Source organism: Eurosta solidaginis, chromosome 1, assembly GCF_040869045.1.
Source record: "Eurosta solidaginis isolate ZX-2024a chromosome 1, ASM4086904v1, whole genome shotgun sequence".
Classification (NCBI taxonomy): Eukaryota; Metazoa; Arthropoda; class Insecta; order Diptera; family Tephritidae; genus Eurosta; species Eurosta solidaginis.
Window position 1 is genome coordinate 296006774 of NC_090319.1, and position 21200 is coordinate 296027973.

The 21200-nt window shown below is 41.4% G+C and overlaps 1 protein-coding gene across 5 annotated transcripts in view; it reads left to right on the forward strand.

Annotated features, from left to right (window-relative positions):
- The first annotated feature begins 6186 nt into the window (after window positions 1-6186).
- The window catches only part of chp (chaoptin), a 52088-nt gene continuing 37074 nt past the window's right edge, over window positions 6187-21200 (forward strand). For all 5 annotated transcript variants that reach the window (XR_010948968.1, XM_067761146.1, XM_067761148.1 and 2 more), the window contains exons 1-2: window positions 6187-6564; window positions 20119-20355. Coding sequence is in view for 4 of the 5 variants with exons in the window: in XM_067761146.1 (XP_067617247.1) it covers window positions 6562-6564; window positions 20119-20355 (240 nt within the window). In the remaining variant the exon portion in view is untranslated. The remainder of the gene's footprint in view (window positions 6565-20118; window positions 20356-21200) is intronic.

Genomic DNA, 21200 nt, shown 5'->3' on the forward strand with positions numbered 1-21200 from the left:
GAATTAGTTTATTGTGTAGAATCTACACTGTAGATGGGTTTTTATGAGTCAAGAAGCACATGAGAAAATCATTTTAGATGCGCGCACGATATGATGACCTTACATCGACTAGGATCACTGTGTCCTATTTCAAAGCAAATTTGCAGTTAGCCTGCCATTAGCATGGCTTCAGAAAACTCCATAGCACCACCACCGCGCTAAATGCCATTAGCACCCAGATAAATTGCGTTTTAAATAACCCCCACCATAGAACAGTACTCGTTGCGCTAGACCTATCAACAGCTTTTGATACGGTCAACCATGGCACGCTACTGCAAGACCTGGAAGGGCCTACCTCCCCCCAACTCTTAAAATGTGGACTAAAACATTATAGGCGACCTTACTTACAACCTGAACGTACCAAATATCTACCATTTTGAACGTCCACGCCAATGGCACTACGCTACCGACTGTCTTACACCCCAAAATCTTGGTGTGACGTTTGATCAAGATCTACATTTGGTAGCATGCAGCCGCAATTGTACCGAAAATCCAGAGCGGCAATAAAATCCTCAAATCTCTTGCTGACAGTAGTTGGGGTTCAGATAAAGAAACGCTTATTACCACTTACAAAGCAATTGGTCAGCCGATTGCATGCTACGCGTCCCCGATATGGTCGCCAAGCATAAAGACTACTCACTGGAAGAAGCTACAGACCTGCTAAAATACTGCCCTCAGAACCGCCACGGGTTGTCTTCTTATGTCCCCAGAACACCATCTACATAATGAAGCGAGAATACTCCCCATCAGGGAGAGAAATGAAATGCTAAGCAAACAGCTCCTGTGGAATACCCAGAAACCTGGGCATCCCAACAACAACAACATGAGCCAACACCGCCCAGGGGCTTAAGGATTCATCTCCGTAAGCATTAAGAGGAAATACGGCACCTGAGAACTCAGCCGTATGAAGCCAAACAACACAAGCAAGTCCTCAGCGAACTCCAGAAACAGGCGTCGGACCTTTATGCCGGGAATTGCCCGGTAAATCCAGTACTCAAAGAACAGACCCAAAACTTGCGGAAGAGGAACGCATACTCCCCAGGGGAACGCGAGTCACTCTAGCTCAACTTCGATCTGGATACTGTAACAGGCTAAACTCTTACCTGTCCAGAATCAACCCCGATATACAAAACGTATGTCCTGCTTGTAACGTGTCCCCACATGACACCAACCATCTCTTCAACTGTATTGTGTAACCAACGCCTCTAACACCCCTCTCATTATGGTCCACCCCTGTTGAAACAGCAAGTTTCCTTGGACTCCCGTTAGAGGATATTGATGACAATTGGCGATCGGTCGCACTTATTGGATGGGGCGAAGCACTGCTACGATAACAACAACAACATCACTGTGTCGTCGCAGCCAAAAATTGCTCCCGCCTCTTCGCGGCTAAAAGCAAGAAACAAAAGGAAAGTCAGGCGTCTATTGGTTGCAATCCCAACAGCATGCCAATGATTTAGCAACTCGACTTTCACACCTGCTCTCTGGGAGCACAAGTCAAACCGCTGGAATGCAGAAGCAAGGCATATCTCCAAAGCGTTTCGTACCACTGGCGAGGAAAAAATTGGTTACTGGCAACCACTGAAAAACAAGTGGTACGTTAAAGAATGCTTTATAACCGAAAGAAAAGACGATGCCTACAGGGCTACGTCAATATCGAAGAGAACAACAGAGTATGTGAACGTTACCGCGAGTTGAAAAGGTAAGCAGCGTGTCTTTACAGGAAAAATCAAGCAGGGGCAGAAAATCTTGAGTGCGGGAAGTTTAGGTTGCTAACCACCAGTAATAGCGCCCGCAGTGAAGAATGGAATCCGATACGGGCCCAGTTTCATATATATCGTTTGAGTGAAATTGTTATACGATCACGGACGAAACCCCAATTTCACTCAAGTTATATATATGAATCTATGAAGCTTTGCATACAAATTATAACACATGAATCTCATAAGTACTCACAGCCAATATTTAGCGTATAACCTCAATCCTAATCGCCATTTCAGTGCTGTTGCGATTTCAAAAATTTAATTCAATCACTGCTACATCAACAACAACATCACGTATGGTATAACACGATACGGGCCCTGGTCTTAAAACGGACTAAATCAGGCAAAACACCATCCTAAGACGCTGCTCGTGGCACTTGACCTGTCAAACACAGTCTCTCCTGTCACCACTGCCCGCTACTGCAAGACCTAGAAGGCTAACACCTTCCCCCTTGTCTAAACAGATGGACTGCTCATTATCTGAATGGTCGACAGGCGGTTCAATTTAGGAACGAAATTTCAAAACCTAGGAAAATTAAACAGGGGGTACCACAGGGTGGTTCGTATCAGCGTTTCTGTTTTTATATATCAAAACTCCCTTCTGCACCAGAAGGAGTTACAATCATTTCCTATGCTGACGACTGTACGATTATGGGTGCAGGACCTGGCCCTTCAATGGATGAATCAGTTTCTAAAATAAACAGCTAACTCCCCTATCTTTCCAGTTTTTCATCTCGCGCAACCTGACATTATCACCAACAAAATCCACGGTCACTCTGTTTACGATGTGGAAGAACAGATGTCGCATATATTGGACGTATGCGTCGATGGTGTTACACTACCGACTGTCAGTCACCCAAAGATAGTTAGGGTAACGTTCGATAACACTCTAACCTTTAAGGCTAATGCCACCGAAATTATATCTAAAGTACAAAGTCGCAACAAAATCCGCAAGTCGCTTGCCGGCAGCACCTGGGAAAAGATAAAGAAACGTTCGCTTCCCAAGGCCGTCGGTTCTATGTACCGGAGCGACTCGGGATTTTTCCCGACCAAGGACTGCCATTTCAGTGTAACCCCAACTAATTTGTTGCGCCCCTCCCACAAATTGTCATCCTGTTGTTGTTGTTGTTGTAGCGATAAGGTTGGTCCCCGAAGGCTTTGGGGAGTGTTATCGATGTGATGGTCCTTTGCCGGATACAAATCCGGTACACTCCGGTACCATAGCACCATTAAGGTGCTAGCCCGACCATCTCGGGAACGATTTATGTGGCCACATTAAACCTTCAGGCCATTCCCTCCCTCCATACCCCCAAGTTCCATGAGGAGCTTGGGGTCGCCAGAGCCTCGTCTGTTAGTGAATCAGGATTCGCCGCGGATAGGTGAGGTTGACAATTGGGTTTGGAGAAGCTATATATTGCGCTGGCAACCTGAAAGGTTGTGCTACACAGCCCCTTGAATCTGGTATTTTAGTCGCCTCTTACGACAGGCATACTTACCGCGGGTATATTCTGATCCCCTAACCCGCTGGGGTACAAATTGTCATCCTCCCAGCAGCTCCTTGCAGCGGGACTGCTCCATATTCTCTTACTCCGGGAAGGTATCGAACCCAATCCGGGTCCGTCTCCTGACCCCGGTCCTGAGAAATGGTTTTGCTGCATCTGCCGGAAAATAATCTTTTCAGGACGGTCATACTCTTGTCACTGTGTCTTGTGTAAGGGATGGTTGCATCGGAGAGGTTGTTCTGGGCTAGACCCCAAAACCAGACGTCAAGGTTACTTCTATAAATATTTTGTAGCTCCTTGCTGTTCACGCCCTAGGACGTCCCGTAGTCTGCGCCTGCTCTAGTCCCAGGGCCACAACAGCAGTCGCGTCCTGGCCTTCCACAACTCAGGCATTGTCACCCGCCACTTACTCCCAGAGTGACGACGTCTTCCCCTATGCACTTCAGAATTCTGCAGTTAAACTGTAATATATTAACTGGGAAGATCACGGAGATAGTCGACTTCATGAAGCGGCACAACATCCGCATTGCTGCGATTCAAGAGACTAAACTCACAGCAAGATTTGCATTGCCGACATGCCGACATCGACCGCAGGGACAGTGCCTTAGAACGTCAAGGATTATCTGTCCGGTCGGGCGATGCAAACCTAGAAATCATCCACATTTACATCCCTCCTGTCAACTGTTTCCCCAGTAGATATCGCCCTGATATCAGCGCCGTACTCACTGGAAACAATCGCATTATCTTAGGCGATTTCAATGGCCATCACGATCTATGGCATTCAAACTTGCGGGTGGCAGTAGGGGTGAGATGTTAGCGGATCAAATAGAAGAAACGACGTTCTGCACAATAAACGGAAATGCCCCCACACGTATGGTAAGAAGCTGTCACAGTTCGCCGGATATTTCAATCATAAGCGCAGAACTCGTAAACTGCGTCAACTGGCAGCCGATGGTAACGTTGGCATCCGACCACCTGCCTATACTTATTTCGCTCGAGCGTTCCGCCGACTTCATCGTCGCAGAAAAACGCACTTTCATTGACTTTAAAAAACGAAAGTGCGACGAATACAAATTTTTTACAGACAACCGCTTTGCTGCCCTCCCTATCCTAACTGATGCCCGCCAAGGGGAGCGTGCTTTCCGCAAAGTCATTGAATCCGCCTCGGCTCGTTTCATTACCGCCGGTAGAATTCCCAAATTTCGTCCCACTTCCCGGCAGAGGCCGCAAGTTTAGCGAGAGAACGTGATCTTATAAGACAGCTCGATCCCGGCGACCTCCAAATAAGGGATATAAACCAACGCATCAGATTTCTTGTTGATGAACACAAGCTGGCGAAATGGGAGGAGAACCTAAGCGGTTGTAACCTCTCTGCCGGTGTAGGTAAACTTTGGTCCACTGTAAAGTCCCTATCGAATCCGTCTAGGCACAATGACAAAGTTTCCATCGCCTTCGGCGACAAAGTGCTGTCGGTTGCGAAAAAATGCGCGAGCGCTTTCTGCCGACAATATATAATGCATTCTACGGTCGACAAAAATAGACGGAGGGCCAACAGACACGCTTTTAAACATAAGTTCAGCGCGGTATCAATTACCATCACCGCCAAAGAGGTTGAGGATGCCATCGGTCATGCTAAACATCCAAAGCAGTGGGACCAGACGGCATAGCCATGCCGATGTTAAAAAGCTTAGGGAACGAGGGTTTCAAATATCTAGCATATGTCTTCAACCTGTCTCTTTCCACCTTTGTCATACCCGAAAAATGGAAAATGGCCAAGGTGGTCCCGCTACTAAAGCCTGGGAAACCAGCTAACATAGGAGAGTCATATCGCCCGATATCTTTCCTATCGCCAGTAGCAAAGACGCTTGAAGCCATCTTGCGCTCCTTCTTCAAAGCAAATTTGCAGCTAGCCTGCCATCAGCATGGCTTCAGAAAACTCCATAGCACCACCACCGCGCTAAATGCCATCAGCACCCAGATAAATTGCGGTTTAAATCAAAACCCTCACCATAGAACAGTACTCGTAGCGCGAGACCTATCAAAAGCTTTTGGTACGGTCAACCATGGCACGTTACTGCAAGACCTGGAAGGGTGTACCCTTCCTCCATGTCTTAAAAGGTGGACCGCAAATTATCTGCCACCTCCAGTCATCCGCGGGATGTTTTCGTATAATTTTTATACGATTATTCCTATCAGCTAGCATCTCAAACTCATCGCACTCATGCCGCTCTGTCTCACCTGCTTTCCTTCTAAATATGCGCCTCTCCTCCGCGTGTCACAATAACGATTCAATAGGACTCTTTGGTTTTTAGTTTTTTCTGGCTGCCAAAAGGGGTGCATTATTACTCATATACAAGGTGATCACGCAAGTTGGGAAATATTTCCGCACCGGCAGGGATATGTCGCCGTGGCTGACGTTATTTAAGACTTTAGTCTTCTTCACGGCTTCGGCGAAATAACGCTAATTGTAGTTAATGATGGATGCACAACCAATTTCGCAATTCAAGACATCCGTAAAAAACAGGGCGAGACTCACAATAACCATCTTTGTTTTGAACGCTTATTTGTAAACATTAAAGTGAATAATATAATAAAAGTGAGAGTGCTAAAAACATGATAGGGTTGTAAGCTCTCGCATTTCAATTGAGGCTTCCAGATATCTACATACAAAAAGCTCGACGCAAACACATGTGACGCGCTGCATATCGAACTGCAACTGGTCGAGAATACCCATTAGAATGAGAATATAAAATACTAAAAAAATATGCTACAATATTATGGTACAATCCAATTAGTGTATAGGTTAAGCAGCTTTTTTGTTTCAACTTACTATTTCAGGTGTGTTGCAGATTCGCCACGTCCCAGAACGATAGTTGAAGTGCTGAGATTCGGACGTGTTTCAGCACAAAAGCCGCAGAAACAAAAAATAAATTTAAAAGTGCAAATTTAAAAGTAGCAGTGAATAAGAAAAAAATCCTTACGTGTCCTGTTTCAATAACGGAAGTATAGTAAATACGATACGAAGGAGAGACAAGACAAAAAAAAAGTTAAGGAACACGACGTTACAATCAGCATAGCAACATTAATTTAAAAAAATATTAATAGTAAACCGGAAGAAAGTGTTGTGTTATCCTTTGAGAGAATAAAAACACTTAAAGGTGGTGAAGCATTTTTAAGGCTTGAGGCGAATATCGATACTAAAGATAGAAACTACGAATGCTGTTCAACGTTGCAATTTAAAATAAAATATTTGTAAAATGGTGCGTATAGATGTGTGTGTGTGTGCGTAAAAAGGATATCACAAAAAATTACAAGTTTTGCTTATTTTCTAAACATAAAATCCTGTGTACCAATAAAAAAAAAACATTTTTAAAGCCATACAAAACTAACAACGTAGTATCGAATTTCAAAACGCAGAATTTAAAAATATTTGTATGCAAATGCAAAAAAAAAAATGGCACTAGTATGGCTTCAACGCCTTTTTCTGCATATTAAGGATGATTGAAGTATATGGGGTATTCCATCCCATTTCGACCAATTTTGAACCCGACCCCTTTAGAATTGGCTGAAAGTTTTTCTTCTTTTTCCAGCTTACGAAAGACGTTTTTCAGAATTTTTTCAAATTTTTTCATCCAAGTCAAAAAAAGTTATGAATTTAAAAAAAAAACACCGTTTTTGTTTTCAAAATGCTATAACTTTTTCAAAAATTGACCGTTTGGGATCTTTTTTTTTTTTAAATTTGTTTTTAAATGTACTTTTCGGAAAAAATTCAAAAAAATTTTTAAAATTTTTTTTTTGTAATTTTTCAGGTTTTCGAGTTTTTTCGAATTTCGCCCTTTTTTTCATAATATTTAAAACTTATTTTGAGTTGGAAAACGGTGTTTTTTTCAAAATGCTATAAATTTTTCAAAAATTCACCGTTTGGGATAATTTTTTTATGTTTTTAAATGTACTTTTCGGAAAAAATACAAAAAAAAAAAATTGAAAGTTTTTTTTTCAATTAATATTGGCCCACTCCGGGATTAGTGGGGATGATTGCAGAATTGATTGAAGTTTTTTATTTTTTTTTTTAAATATGTTTTTAAATGTACTTTTCGGAAAAAATACAAACAAAATTTAAAGTTTTTTCTTTTTTCAATTAAATAAAAAAAAAATATCGGCCCACTCCGGGATTAGTGGGGATGATTGGAGAATTGATTGAAGTTTTTTATGAGAAAAAAAAAGTCGAAATTCGAAAAACTGAAAAATTACAAAAAAAAAACTTTAACATTTTTTTTGTGTTTTTTCCTAAAAGTACATTTAAAAACAAATTAAAAAAAAAAAGATCCCAAACGGTCAATTTTTGAAAAAGTTATAGCATCTTGAAAACAAAAACAGTGTTTTTTTTAAAAATTCATAACTTTTTTTTTGGATGAAAAAATTTGAAAAAATTCTGAAAAACGTCTTTCGTAAGCTAGAAAAAGAAGAAAAACTTTCAGCCAATTCTAAAGGGGTCGGGTTCAAAATTGGTCGAAATAGGATGGAATACCCCATATGTATTAGTGTTTATAAGTACACTAATAAGCAAAACCGTACGGATACAGAAAAAAAATAAAAAATAAAAAATCTGCACAAAATTTTAAGGTCCTCAAAGCCTATACAAAAAGAGCAAAGAATATACAAAAATTATAAAAACTTTCATAATTTTTTGTTTAAACTTTTGTGGTAAACTAAGTGAATAAATAGTTTGTTCATATATCTGAAAAAAGTTTGAGCTTTTTTGTTTTGCAAGGATAATTCACATCGCATGCTGTTGGGTTCTGTGCGTATTAAAAATAGTGAAGCACATTTAAGGGAGCAGTGGAAACTTAAAAAAAATATATTAAATCATCAAGAAATAGCTGTTGAATTGGTTAAAGTCAAGGACTTTGAAATGAAGTAACCATAAAAATAATTATTTTTTAGTGTTGGATTAGGCTAATTTTTGACCACTGGGTTTCTATAGTGCTAGATTAATATTCACTAATGAGCAATTCACAACAGTATCGTATCCTTGAACATTTTAAGATTTGAGTTGTTTCCATGGTTTTCAATATACAATTTGATTTAAGGGCCAGTTAAACTTCCTTAACCCTAACGCCATAGTCGTAACCATACCCATATCCATAACCATCTCCATTGTGATCGATTAATGGTACCATAACCGCCAACAGCTGAAATTTTCATAAAAATGAGGAAAACGCAAACAATTACAAACATATTCCATAAACAATAAGTCTCTTAGTCAAAACGTATCCAAAACAATAAATAAAATATACAACAACTTAATAAATTCACCAACTCAAATATTTTTAGGTTATGTATACGGCTAAAAAGCAAAAACCAATTGGTTGGCTATAATATGGTTATGGCTTTAGCGTTATGGTATGGCACCATTAATCGATTACACTGATTTCCATGAGGTTGGTACGGTCAGCTGTTTCATCTGGTTATGGATAAGTCACCATTAATTGGCCCTTTAAGCACATCACATACGGCGATAAGGAGAGCTTATGAATTACATGCATATATATGTAATTATAGAAAATAAATTTTAGTTTTTATAATTTTTTTTTTTTAATTTTATTTAATTTATATATCTTTTTAAAACTCTTAGATACTTATTAAAACAAGTAAGGAAGGCTAAGTTCGGGTGTAGCCGAACATTACATAATCAGTTGAGAGCTGTGGAGACAAAGTAAGGGAAATCACCATGTTGTAAAAGGAACCTAGGGTAACCCTGGAATGTGTTTGTATGACATGTGTATCAAATGGAAGGTATTAAAGAGTATTTTAAGAGGAAGTGGGCCGTAGATCTATAGATGGACGCCATTTAGGGATATCGCCATAAAGGTGGACCAGGCCTGACTCGAGAATTTGTTTGTACGATATGGGTATCAAATGAAATGTGTTAATGATAATTTTAAAAGGGAGTGGGCCTAAGTTCTATATGTGGACGTCTTTTCGAGATATCGCCATAAAGGTGGACCAGGGGTGACTCTAGAATTTATTTTGTACGATATGGGTATCAAATAAAAGTATTAATGAGTATTTTAAAAGAGCGTGGGCCTAAGTTCTATAGATGTACGCCTTTTCGAGATATCGCCATAAAGATGGACCAGGGGTGACTCTAGAATTTGTTTGTACGATATGAGTATCAAATGAAAGGTGTTAATGAGTATTTTAAGAGGGCGTGGGCCTTAGTTCTATATGTGGACGCCTTTTCGAGATATCGCCATAAACGTGAACCAGGGGAGACTCTAGAATTTGTTTGTACTATATGGGTATCAAATGAAAGGTGTTAATGAGTATTTTAAAAGGGAGTGGGCCTAAGTTCTATAGGTGGACGCATTTCGGAATACCGCTATAAAAGTGGACCTGGGTTGACTCTAGAATGCGTTTGTACAATATGGGTGTCAAACGAAAAGTGTAATAAGTGTTTTAAAAGGGAGTGGGCCTTTGTTCTATGGGTGGACGCCTTTTCGGGATATCGCCATAAACGTGGACCAGGGGTGACTCTAGAATTCGTTTGTACAATATGGGTATCAAATGAAAGGTGCTAATGAGTATTTTAAAAGGGTGTGGGCCTTAGTTCCATAGGTGGACGCCTTTTCGAGATATCGCCATAAAGGTGGACCAGGGGTGACACTAGAATTTGTTTGTACGATATGGGTATAAAATGAAAGGTGTTAATGCGTATTTTAAAAGGGCGTGGGTCTTAGTTCTATAGGTGGACGTCTTTTCGAGATATCTCCATAAAGGTAGACCAGGGGTGACTCTAGAATTTGTTTGTACGATATGGGTATCAAATGAAAGGTGTTAATGAGTATTTTAAAAGGGAGTGGGCCTTAGTTCTATAGGTGGATGCCCTTTCGAGATATCGCCATAAAGGTGGGCCAGGGGTGACTCTAGAATTTTTGTGTACGATATGGGTATCAAATGAAAGGTGTTAATGAGTATTTTAAAAGGGTGTGGGCCTTGGTTCTATAGGTGGACGCCTTTTCGAGATATCGCCATAAAGGTGGACCAGGGGTGACTCTAGAATTTTTTTGTACGATATGGGTATCAAATGAAAGGCGTTAATGAGTATTTTAAAAGGGCGTGGGCCTTAGTTCTATAGGTGGACCCCTTTTCGAGATATCGACATAAAGGTGGACCAGGGGTGACCCTAGAATTTTTTTGTACGATATGGGTATCAAATGAAAGGTGTTAATGAGTATTTTAAAAAGGCGTGGGCCTTAGTTCTATAGGTGAACGCCTTTTCGAGATATCGACATGAAGGTGGACCAGGGGTGACTCTAGAATTTGTTTGTACGATATGGGTATCAAATGAAAGGTGTTAATGAGTATTTTAAAAGGGAGTGGGCCTTAGTTCTATAGGTGGATGCCTTTTCGAGATATCGCCATAAAGGTGGGCCAGGGGTGACTGTAGAATTTTTTTGTACGATATGGGTATCAAATGAAAGGTGTTAATGAGTATTTTAAAAAGGAGTGGGCGTTAGCTCTATATGTGGACGCCTTTTCGAGATATCGCCATAAACGTGGACCAGGGGTGACTCTAGAATGTGTTTGTGCGATATGGGTATCAAATTAAAGGTTCTAAAAGGGCGTGGCCCTTAGTTGTATATGTGAAGGCGTTTTCGAGATATCTACCAAAATGTGGACCAGGGTTAGCCAGAACATCATCTGTCGGGTACCGCTAATTCATTTATATATTTACTATATTCATATATAATTCATTTATATAATACGTACAGTATTCCTTCCAAGATTCCAAGGGCTTTTGATTTCGCCCTGCAAAACTTTTTCATTTTCTTCTACTTAATATGGTAGGTGTCACACCCATTTTACCAAGTTTTTTTCCAAAGTTATATTTTGCGTCAATAGACCAATACAATTACCATGTTTCATTCCTTTTTTCGTATTTGGTATATAATTATGGCATTTTTTTCTTTTTTCGTAATTCTCGATATCGAAAAAGTGGGCGTCGTCATAGTCGAATTTCGGCCATTTTATACACCAATACAAAGTGAGTTCAGGTAAGTACCTGAACTGAGTTTAGTAAAGATATATCGATTTTTGCTCAAGTTATCGTGTTAACGGCCGAGCGGAAGGACAGACGGTCGACTGTGTGGGCGTGGTCGTTCTCCGATTTTGCTAATTTTTATTAAGCAGACATAAAGTAATAAGAGTAACGTTCCTGCCAAATTTCATCATGATATCTTCAACGACTGCCAAATTACAGCTTGCAAAACTTCTAAATTACCTTCATTTAAAAGTGGGCGGTGCCACGCCCATTGTCCAAAATTTTACTAGTTTTCTATTCTGCGTCATAAGCTCAACTCACCTACCAAGTCTCATCGCTTAATACATATTTGGTAATGAATTATCGCACTTTTTCGATTTTTCGAAATTTTCGATATCGAAAAAGTGGGCGTGGTTATTGTCCGATATCGTTCATTTTAAATAGCGATCTGAGATGAGTGCCCAGAAACCTACGTACCAAATTTCATCAAGATACCTCAAAATTTACTCAAGTTATCGTGTTAACGGACAGACGGACGGATGGACGGACGGACGGATGGACGGACGGACGGATGGACGGACGGACGGACGGACGGACGGACATGGCTCAATCGAATTTTTTTTCGATACTGATGATTTTGATATATGGAAGTCTATATCTATCTCGATTCCTTTATACCTGTACAACCAACCGTTATGCAATCAAAGTTAATATACTCTGTGAGCTCTGCTCAACTGAGTATAAAAAAGGAAAAAATATACAAGTGAAAAAAAATTTTTTTAATTAAAAAATAGGCGGAGCTCATATTCCAATTTGTGTCGCGTCCCTTTTAAATTTTTCCTACAAATTACATGTTTAAGGCGACTCCGAGCGGCAGCTGCAAGGCAGATGAATTTTCACTCAGGCGTTTTCCATGGGCAGAAATACACTTGGCGTGCTTCTTAAATATAATTCTTCTTTCAAATAGAATAATTTTGTTCTAAATTTTTGATGTTGCTTTGCCCGGTACTTGAACTTAGTAAATACCGCTTCTACGGACGTTTATTTAATCACATACTTTCTTAATTGGCGTTTAACTGTTCAAACAGTTATGTCCGTCCAACAAAGCGTGTCAGTCACTTCCTCGCTCTGCTAACTGGCGTCAATTGGTCACACCAAGGGAATTTAAATCCTTTTCAATGTGTCCCTTTCAGCGGAGTGGCGGCCTTCCTCTCCCTCTGCATCCAAAGGGGGGTTCTGGTAAAAATACTTTCTTAGCCGGAGCGTCATCTTTCCGCTGACTTGTAGAGCATGATTTTCATTCGCCGAGAGAGGACTTTACTTTTCAGTTGCCTACCTAGTCCAAGGTAGCATTTATGGGTAAGAGTGTTATTTGTGTTAATGATGGTTCCCAAATAAACGAAGTCTTTTACTACTTCGAATTATGGCTGCCAACATTACCGCGGTTGCCGAGGTGCAAATGCGTTGACTCTTTGCCCTTTGATAGCAGCTACGTCGTTTTATCCTCATTCACCATCAAACCTATCTTTTCGGCTTCTTTTACAGTTTTGAGTAAGCAGAGCGTACAATGTGGGAGTTCAGGCCGATGATGTCAATGTACGCCAGTAATTTCACGCTCTTATAGAGTTTCCAGAGCGGTCAAGTTCTGCTGCTAGTATAATTTTCCCCAACATCAAGTTAAAGAAATCGCACGATAGTGTCACCCTGTCTGAAACTTCGTTTAGTTTTGAACGGCTCGGGGAGGCTTTTCCCAATTCTGACTGAGCTGATGGTGCTGGCCAACTTAATTTTGCACACCCTGTGAGGACAAAATAAATCCCCATTAATTTGGCCCACACAAAACGACCCCACAACATATTTGACACGACATTAACACAACAAGTGGCCACAAAAGGCTATAGCAACAGACCAACCAACAAGTCCAATACAGCATACATAATATTCGATACAACAATAACTCAACAGCCAGTCACAAAAGGCTATAGCAACAGACCAACCAACAAGTTCAACACAGCATTGACACAACAGCCAGTCACAAAAGGCTATAGCAACAGACCAACCAACAAGTTTCAGCAACGCAACGAGCGTTCGCAACATCGAAGAGCAACCATACCAATGCAACCATTTGAGCCAGCAATGCCAAACAAGGCAATACAAGGCGCGACAGAGTATCGCCCAGCACACGCGAGTAGACGCCGACGCAGGACGTGGCAGAGAATCACCCAACAACCAGCAATACAAATAGACGCCGACGCAAGGCGCAGCAGAGTAATACAAATAAACGCTTCAGCAATACAAGTCAGCACGGAGCTGTGGTCGTGACCAGAGCTACTAGCGAAGTAGATCCCTATCGCAGTTGACCTACTCTATGCAATAGGAATCCACTTCATAGGAGCGAGTCGTGGAATGGTGATTGCGGTTGACCTTCTCTACGCATCACCTCCCGGCGACCAAAGGCCACGCCACATTAATGCGCAACCGCGACAGGTGACACCCGCTCACCTCCGTCAGTTGAGGTACACCAGCAGAGTAATACAAGTAAACGCTTCAAGTCAGCACGGAGCTGTGGTCGTGACCAGAGCTACTAGCGAAGTATATCCCTATTGCAGTTGACCTACTCTATGCAATAGGAATCCACTTCATAAGAGCGAGTCGTGGAATGGTGATTGCGGTTGACCTTCTCTACGCATCACCCTCCAAAGACCAAAGGCCCCGCCACAGTAACGCGCAACCGCGACAGGCGTCACCCGATCACCTCCATCAGTAGAAGTACGCCGGCAGAGGCCGCAACAGAGCGGCAACGACGTAAGGCGCGACAGAGCACCGCAGAAGAGAGAGACGCCGACGTAAGGCGCGTCAAGGCACCGACGCCACATACTAACGGGACCCGTCTAACGGAACACGGCGACAGAGCATCGCCTCAGCAATACAAGTAGACGCCGACGTAAGGCGCGACAGAGCACCGCAGCAGAATTATACGAGCATACGACACTGGTCGCAGCAGCGCAACGCTAACATACGACGTTGGCCGCAGTAGAGATACGTTAACATACGACGCTGGTCACAGCAGCGCAACACTAACATACGACGTTGGCCGCAGCAGAGATACGAAGTCGCTAACCGTAAGAGAAACACGCCGACGCACGGCGTCACTGAGATACATTTACACATACCCAGCAGGGCGTCCTAACGGAACGATCCTAACGGGACGCGAGGACCGTTAGCCCACCACCAACCACGGAGCAAGCATAAAGCGAAGTGAAGAATATACACAAATCTTTCTTTTATTATATTTTAACAGTTGTAGTATATAGAGTTAAAGCAATAAAGTGAATTTCATATGAAATCGATTTGCAAGGTGCCCCTGTAATACAAATTTATTGTAAACGAACCCTGGGCACGGCGAGTATACCCCAGCAAATATCAAAGAAGCAACGGGGCACGAAAAAGCTTCGTTACAACCCGTATAAGTTTTGCTGGGAAACCAAATTCAGATATAGCGGCATAAAGGAAGCTCCTGTCTAAGACGGCTTTAAAATCGATGATGAGGTTGTGCGGGTCAATTCTTTTTTCGCTGGGTTTTTTCAAGGTTTGGCGCAGGCTGAAAATATGGTAGATGGTATATTTACCAGGTCTGAAGATCCACTGATAAGGTCCAATCAGGCGATTCACGTTGGGCTTTAATCCTCCCACAATACAGTGGCCCGCGGCTGTCTCCATTTAAGAGAGCACAAAAGTGTTCTCTCCATAATCAAAATACTCTCTACATATCGGTTACAAGGTCGCCGTTATTGTTAGATATTATAGGAATTTGTCCCCGACTTAAAACCTTACGTCTATCGCCGAAGTTTTTGTTAAAATTTGCGGGCTCCTCGCACTCACGCCTTTCTGCCTCTAAATTTTTTTTACTGAAAAGGCGTCTCGCTTCCTTTTTCAGCTCGGGGCAGCGTCGTTTTCTTTGGGTTGCAACGCGTCATTCTACATCGTAGCAGTTGGTTTTCCGTGGTTGCCGGTAACCAATTGTTTCTTCGGCGGCAGTACGAAGTACTTTAGAGATATGCTCCCACTGCTCCTGAATTCCGTCAGGTTCACTTATGCTACCAGAAAGGGAAATCATTTGCAGGCTGTTGTGATTGCAGCCTTTCGGCGCCTAGCTTTCCTTGAGTTCTTTGTTCCGTGGTTTTATCCACGCAGAGGCGGGCGCGTATTTTGGATAGAGATAATGGTCCTTGTCGATGTTCGGTCCTCGGATCATGCGCACATCTAAAACACGGGAGGCATGCCGTCCGTCTGTCACAACCTGGTCGATCTGATTGCATGGGGATATACTGTGGACGTTTGGTATCAACAAAACGCTGAGGCAGTTTGACGAAAACCCGGAAGTGCCTTTCATCAATTAGCTTTGAGAGGTATTGGGCGCTTTAGTATATACATACATAAATGACATCTGCCGTCCGGCTAACCACCAACGAGGAGAAAGTGGATCCTTCCTTAATTGAACTAGATCTAAGCTATGATAAAATATATATATGTATGAGTTTTTCTAGACAGTAAGTTGTTCAACGACAACATAGTGCGGAGGAGAGAGTAAAAGTAAAGACAGTTAAAAACCTTAATAGTGCTAGTTTTCGGAGTGTATCGATATCCATCAAGCGACCACCAAGTTAGATTAGGTCGAACAGACCGCTACGCGAGGACCTCACATTGACTGAATGAGTTCATAGTGCTACCAGAAGTTTGCTTACCGACCAAGCTGAAAACGATCAGTGTACATTATACGTGCATGCCTAATGGGCAAGCAAATGGCGTTAAAAATTGCTAATAGGCCTACTAAATCTTTGTGCTATCTTGAACGCAGGCAATATGGCCAAACAGAATAGCACCTTCTCATCACGTGCTTGTGTTTCGACAGGGATCATAAAGCCACAAGAGAGGTGAAGAGTGTACACCGCAGACCATACATCTCACATTAATGTACATATATTTCTGCGCGTAACAGTGACGTAATTTCGGAGGGTGGTGGGAGGAGGGAGGGGGAGTGCGTTCACAAAGTTTAAAATCAAAATTTTGTTAAGTGATGATAAGTACTTATTGTATGGAATAATGTTATTGGAAGGAAATAGTATTGTATTTATTCAGTGATCCATTTATTGGAAATGTTGTAATAATTAATAGTAAAAAGCAAAATTACAAATTGATTTTCTTCTGTTTTTGAGCGAATCGGCCAATGACTTCTCCCACTGTGATATCAATATTTCTATTGATACTTAATAGGGCAAGTCTGTTCAGCCTATCTTCTCCGGTTGAATTGCTTATCCAATTTTTCAAACGCCTCAGTTTAAAAAACTTCGTTCACTGCTGGCAATTTTTACAGGTAACGTGGCTCCAATCTTCAAAAACTTCAAAACTTGTGGAAAAAATTCTTCATTACAAAGATTTAATGCGTCGATGAATGTCTTTGGGCGATTTTCTGCTCCAACCCAACGTAGTCTCCATAGTAGGACTTTATTTTTCACCATAGATACTAGAGCTTACGATTTCTGGAACATGTTCGAGAATAGATTTCTCGCGAGTCTCGCCTTATCGCGAGATTCTCTAATCTCGAATTACTCGTAAGCCTCGCGAGACTCTCGAATCTCGAATTATCCGTAAGGTTCGAGAACTTCTCGACATTAAACTTAATCGATTTATTGGCTGTTTGATATAGGGCTTACGATTTCTTCTAGAGCACAAGCCAAAATGTCCGCAAAACCACAAGTAAAAACCCCGAAATGTATAGAATATTGCCAATGCAGCGACTGAATTGACAGTCGAGAAGATCGCGAGTATTACGAGTAATTCGAAATTCGAGATCCTCGCGAGCCTTACGAGTACTTCGAGATTCGAGAATCTCACGAGAAGCCGTGTTCTTGATGTCTCGTTGAAAAATAAAATATTGCGAACAAAATTATATTTATAATAATCATGGCGGAACGATACAAGGTGGCAGCATGGCGAAATACTTACAAACATAAATAAAAGTTTGATGTACTTTGTTTTTGTAAATTCGATGGACAAATGTCAAAATCGTACTGCGTCGGAAGTTGATGTAACAATTCAAATAAAAAAAGTTTATAATCAGCTGTCCCATACTGCCACCTTGCATCGTTGCGCCATGATAATAATAAATATGTTTTGAGGTAAATGCCATTGAAGCAATATACTCAACAAAAGAGTCACAAGTAAAAAAACCAAGTGTATATATACTGTCCATACAGCGATTAAGTAAGAATGTCGAGAAGCTCGCAAGATTTACGAGTACTTCGAGACACGAGAATGTCGCGAGAAGTCGAGTTCTCGATTTCTCGGGTCTCGAAAATCTCGCTTGTGTTCGAGAAGAAATCGTAAGCTCAAATAGATACCACTGCTCCAGTAAGTACTGGCCACTGATCCATTATTATTTCGACAGTTTCAGAAACTTTTTCACCTACTTTTCTGACCAATTTATCGGGAATGACATTTTCAATAATGGGCAATGTGTTTTTATACTTGATGAATCTATTAGACACTGAAGACATGAAGTGATCGATGAAAGGGATGAATATTAATTTGCGAAAATATTCGTGTGCTGAGCTGTTTTCGTAGTTTTCTCGACTTTTTTGACGCCTCACAATCCTAGGAACTTCAATCTTCTCTCCGGTAGATTCAGCTAATTCTTTAGCATCAAAAACATTTCTTTGAACTTTGACCTTAGCCTTTTTCCTCATTTCTTTCAACAAAACAGCCAGATCATCAGCCGCTGAAACTGCTGCAGAAAGATCAACACTTTCAAAAAATATGGCAAACTATTTCACTAAACCTCCAATATCTTCCAGTTATCAGCTATAAAATTACTCAGCTATAACTACGTTTATAGCTTCTCATATGCGCGTGTACATATATGTGACTGATACTTGCACAAATCATTGCCTAAGTTTCGGAGCATTTCAAATAAGATATATGCATGTGTTTGTGCTTCCCTCTCCGCTGTGTGTACGTACATATGTGTAGACATAATGATTGATTCGTTTATGTAGATACATAATGATTGATTTATGGATGTGCATAGAAGTCACTGCTTAGCATCGGCTTAGAGATGATAGTATCCCTTAGTCCTGCTAATATTCGTCACAATATTAAAATTTCATCGATATCAAAAATGATGTCCTGCGCGGACCGGGTGTGTTGAAATGGAATGACCCTATAGTGTTTTTCAGGCAAATGTGGAAGATGAGAGTATCAGTCACACTCAATAATTTAAGTAGAGCAGACATACGAACTTTCACTGGGTACTATACGGAACACTTAGTATATGACATCACCTTTATAAGTTAAACCTATCCGTTACACAAATCTGTCGCTTTTGTGAGCTGAAGAATGAAACGCCGGTTAACGTTCTCTGCGAATGCCTCGCTCCGGCAAGGCAGATACTCAACCATCTAGGTGGCGTACACTAAAAGACTCCACATGCAGTAATTAGACCTGTCAAAAGCTTTTCATACGGTCAACCACGGCACGTTACTGCAAGACCTGGAAGGGTCTCCCCTTCCCCAATCTTAAAAGGTGGACCGCCAATTATCTGTCTGGTCCGCAAGCATCGGTGCAATTCAGGAACGTAACATCCAAACCAAGAAGAATTAAACAAGGGGTGCCACAGGGTGGTGTCCTATCACCACTTTTGTTTAACTTGTTCATATGAAAGCTTCCTTAACCACCAGAAGGAGTCACTATGACTGCACAATAATGGCAACAGGTCCAGGTCCACAGATCGAAGAGCTATGTAGCAAAATAAACAGCAATCTCCCTGGGCCTGCCAAAATACTGCCCTCAGAACCGCTACGCGCTGTCTACTTATGTCCCCAGAATATCTACACAATGAGGCGAGAGTACTCTCCATTAGGGAGAGAAATGAAATACTAACCAAACAGTTTCTGTTAAATACCCAGAAACCTGGGCATCCCAACAGACATCTGATTGATGAGGCTATACCGCCCAGGGGCTTAAGGGGTCATCTCCGTAAGAATTATATGGAAATACGGCATCTGATAACACAGCCGGATGAAGCAAAAAAGCAGAAGCATCATTTTAACAATTCCTTCTTCGTTTTGCATAATTTGCGCAATAGAGACAACAACATTTCTATGCTTTCGTCACGCAGAACCATCTGCTTTCGTCTGCTGCTGTGATCGTTTTAAATATAAGAAAATAAATGCAATGCGCGATAGCCTCCGAAGAGATATTAGGCCGAGCTTCTATTCCAATTTACGTCGTGCTCCTTTTTAAACTTTTAATAAAAATTGGCGGGATAGGACCCACATGTTTTCCGCAGACTGCGAACGGCATTGCAAAGCAGAGGAGTTTTCACTGAGAAGCTTGTCATGGCAGAAATACACTCAGAGTGCTTGCCAAATCACTTCTAATTGAAAAAACTTGTTTTTAAAAATTTGATGTTGTTAACCTAGGGTTTTTGGTGTGGTAGGCGTAGCACGCTATGTATTAGGGTGAACCTAGAAAATGTGCAAATTCGACCCATTTTGCGGTTTAAAGCTCGTTACGCAACCCGCAAAACGTTTTTGATTGGCCCAAAAGCTTGCTGTTACAAGTTTTATGGCTATTCCAATATCCCTGAGTGGTAAGATCGGGAATCGGAGCACTTTGGAAAATTAGAACCTCCCTAATGCCTATAAATATAGATGTCTGATCATGAAAATAATATTCAAACTTAAGCGACTTATCTCTTTGAAATTTTCAGGGTTTAGAGTTCTTTTTTAAATTCGGCTACGCTTTTCTTATCATAACGCTATTGATAATGATATGGATGTCTCTGGCGAGAGCTTCAATGCACATGCACGAAATGGATGAAATTCATTATCCGCCATGCACACAAAATGCGCTTTGCACATGCTCAAAATCATCGACAGATCTGGGAATAGTGCATTGTAAAGATGTGCCCTTTCCGGCTTTGCCTAAAATGGTAAACGAATCGAAGGTATGAACAATATAATTAATCATGTATGTATGTAGATGAGATAGATTTGAGCCCAAAAGTCTTAATTTCATTATTATAACACGGTAAGCTTCCGGATTCTACTTAATTTCAACTATATCCTGAAGTTGACGTCAAAATTATGTAGAAGAATATTAAATAAAATACCACTTGAAATGGCTCATATGAGATTTTCTATTTGTAATGAGCTTCTTCATAATCCATGGGTATATGTATATGGAGCCTCTATCACACAAGTGAGACGAAACTGCCGCATGCTGCCAGGTGACTCATGAACTGCGTTGACTGGTAAGCTGCCTTTCTATTACGACAATTGAGCTTCGCGAGAATTTCCTGGTCAAGGCTTGAAACATTATGAGCAAACTTCTGACATCACCAAATAGCGCACCTCAGCATAGAAAGCAGTGAACCAACACAATATCTCTGTGCTAATGAGGGTTAGATTTGCTCAATCTATGAAATACCAGTCCGGCCCGGCACAACACAATGGTCAGAAGCAAAACATAACAGCAACGATGGGGTCATAATAATAAGTTAAGGTTGACATCGTGGGCAAATTTTTTGCATCACGTGCGGGAATAATGTTGCGAGATACAAGCTTGTGATTTGCAGGCACACGAGCGTTCTGACGGCTTCGAGCTCATACCTGCCTGGGCAGACTACTGTGTGCCAGCTTCTGCTCCTATTTCAAGATGCATCGCCATATTCCCTCAAGTTAGGAATGAGCTGGAGAATTAATAAGGACCAGGGGTCTGGTGAACCTGTTCAGGAGGTAACAAGAGAGAACGGCAGAGTTTGGGGGAGGTGGCAGACGAGATACTAGCCAC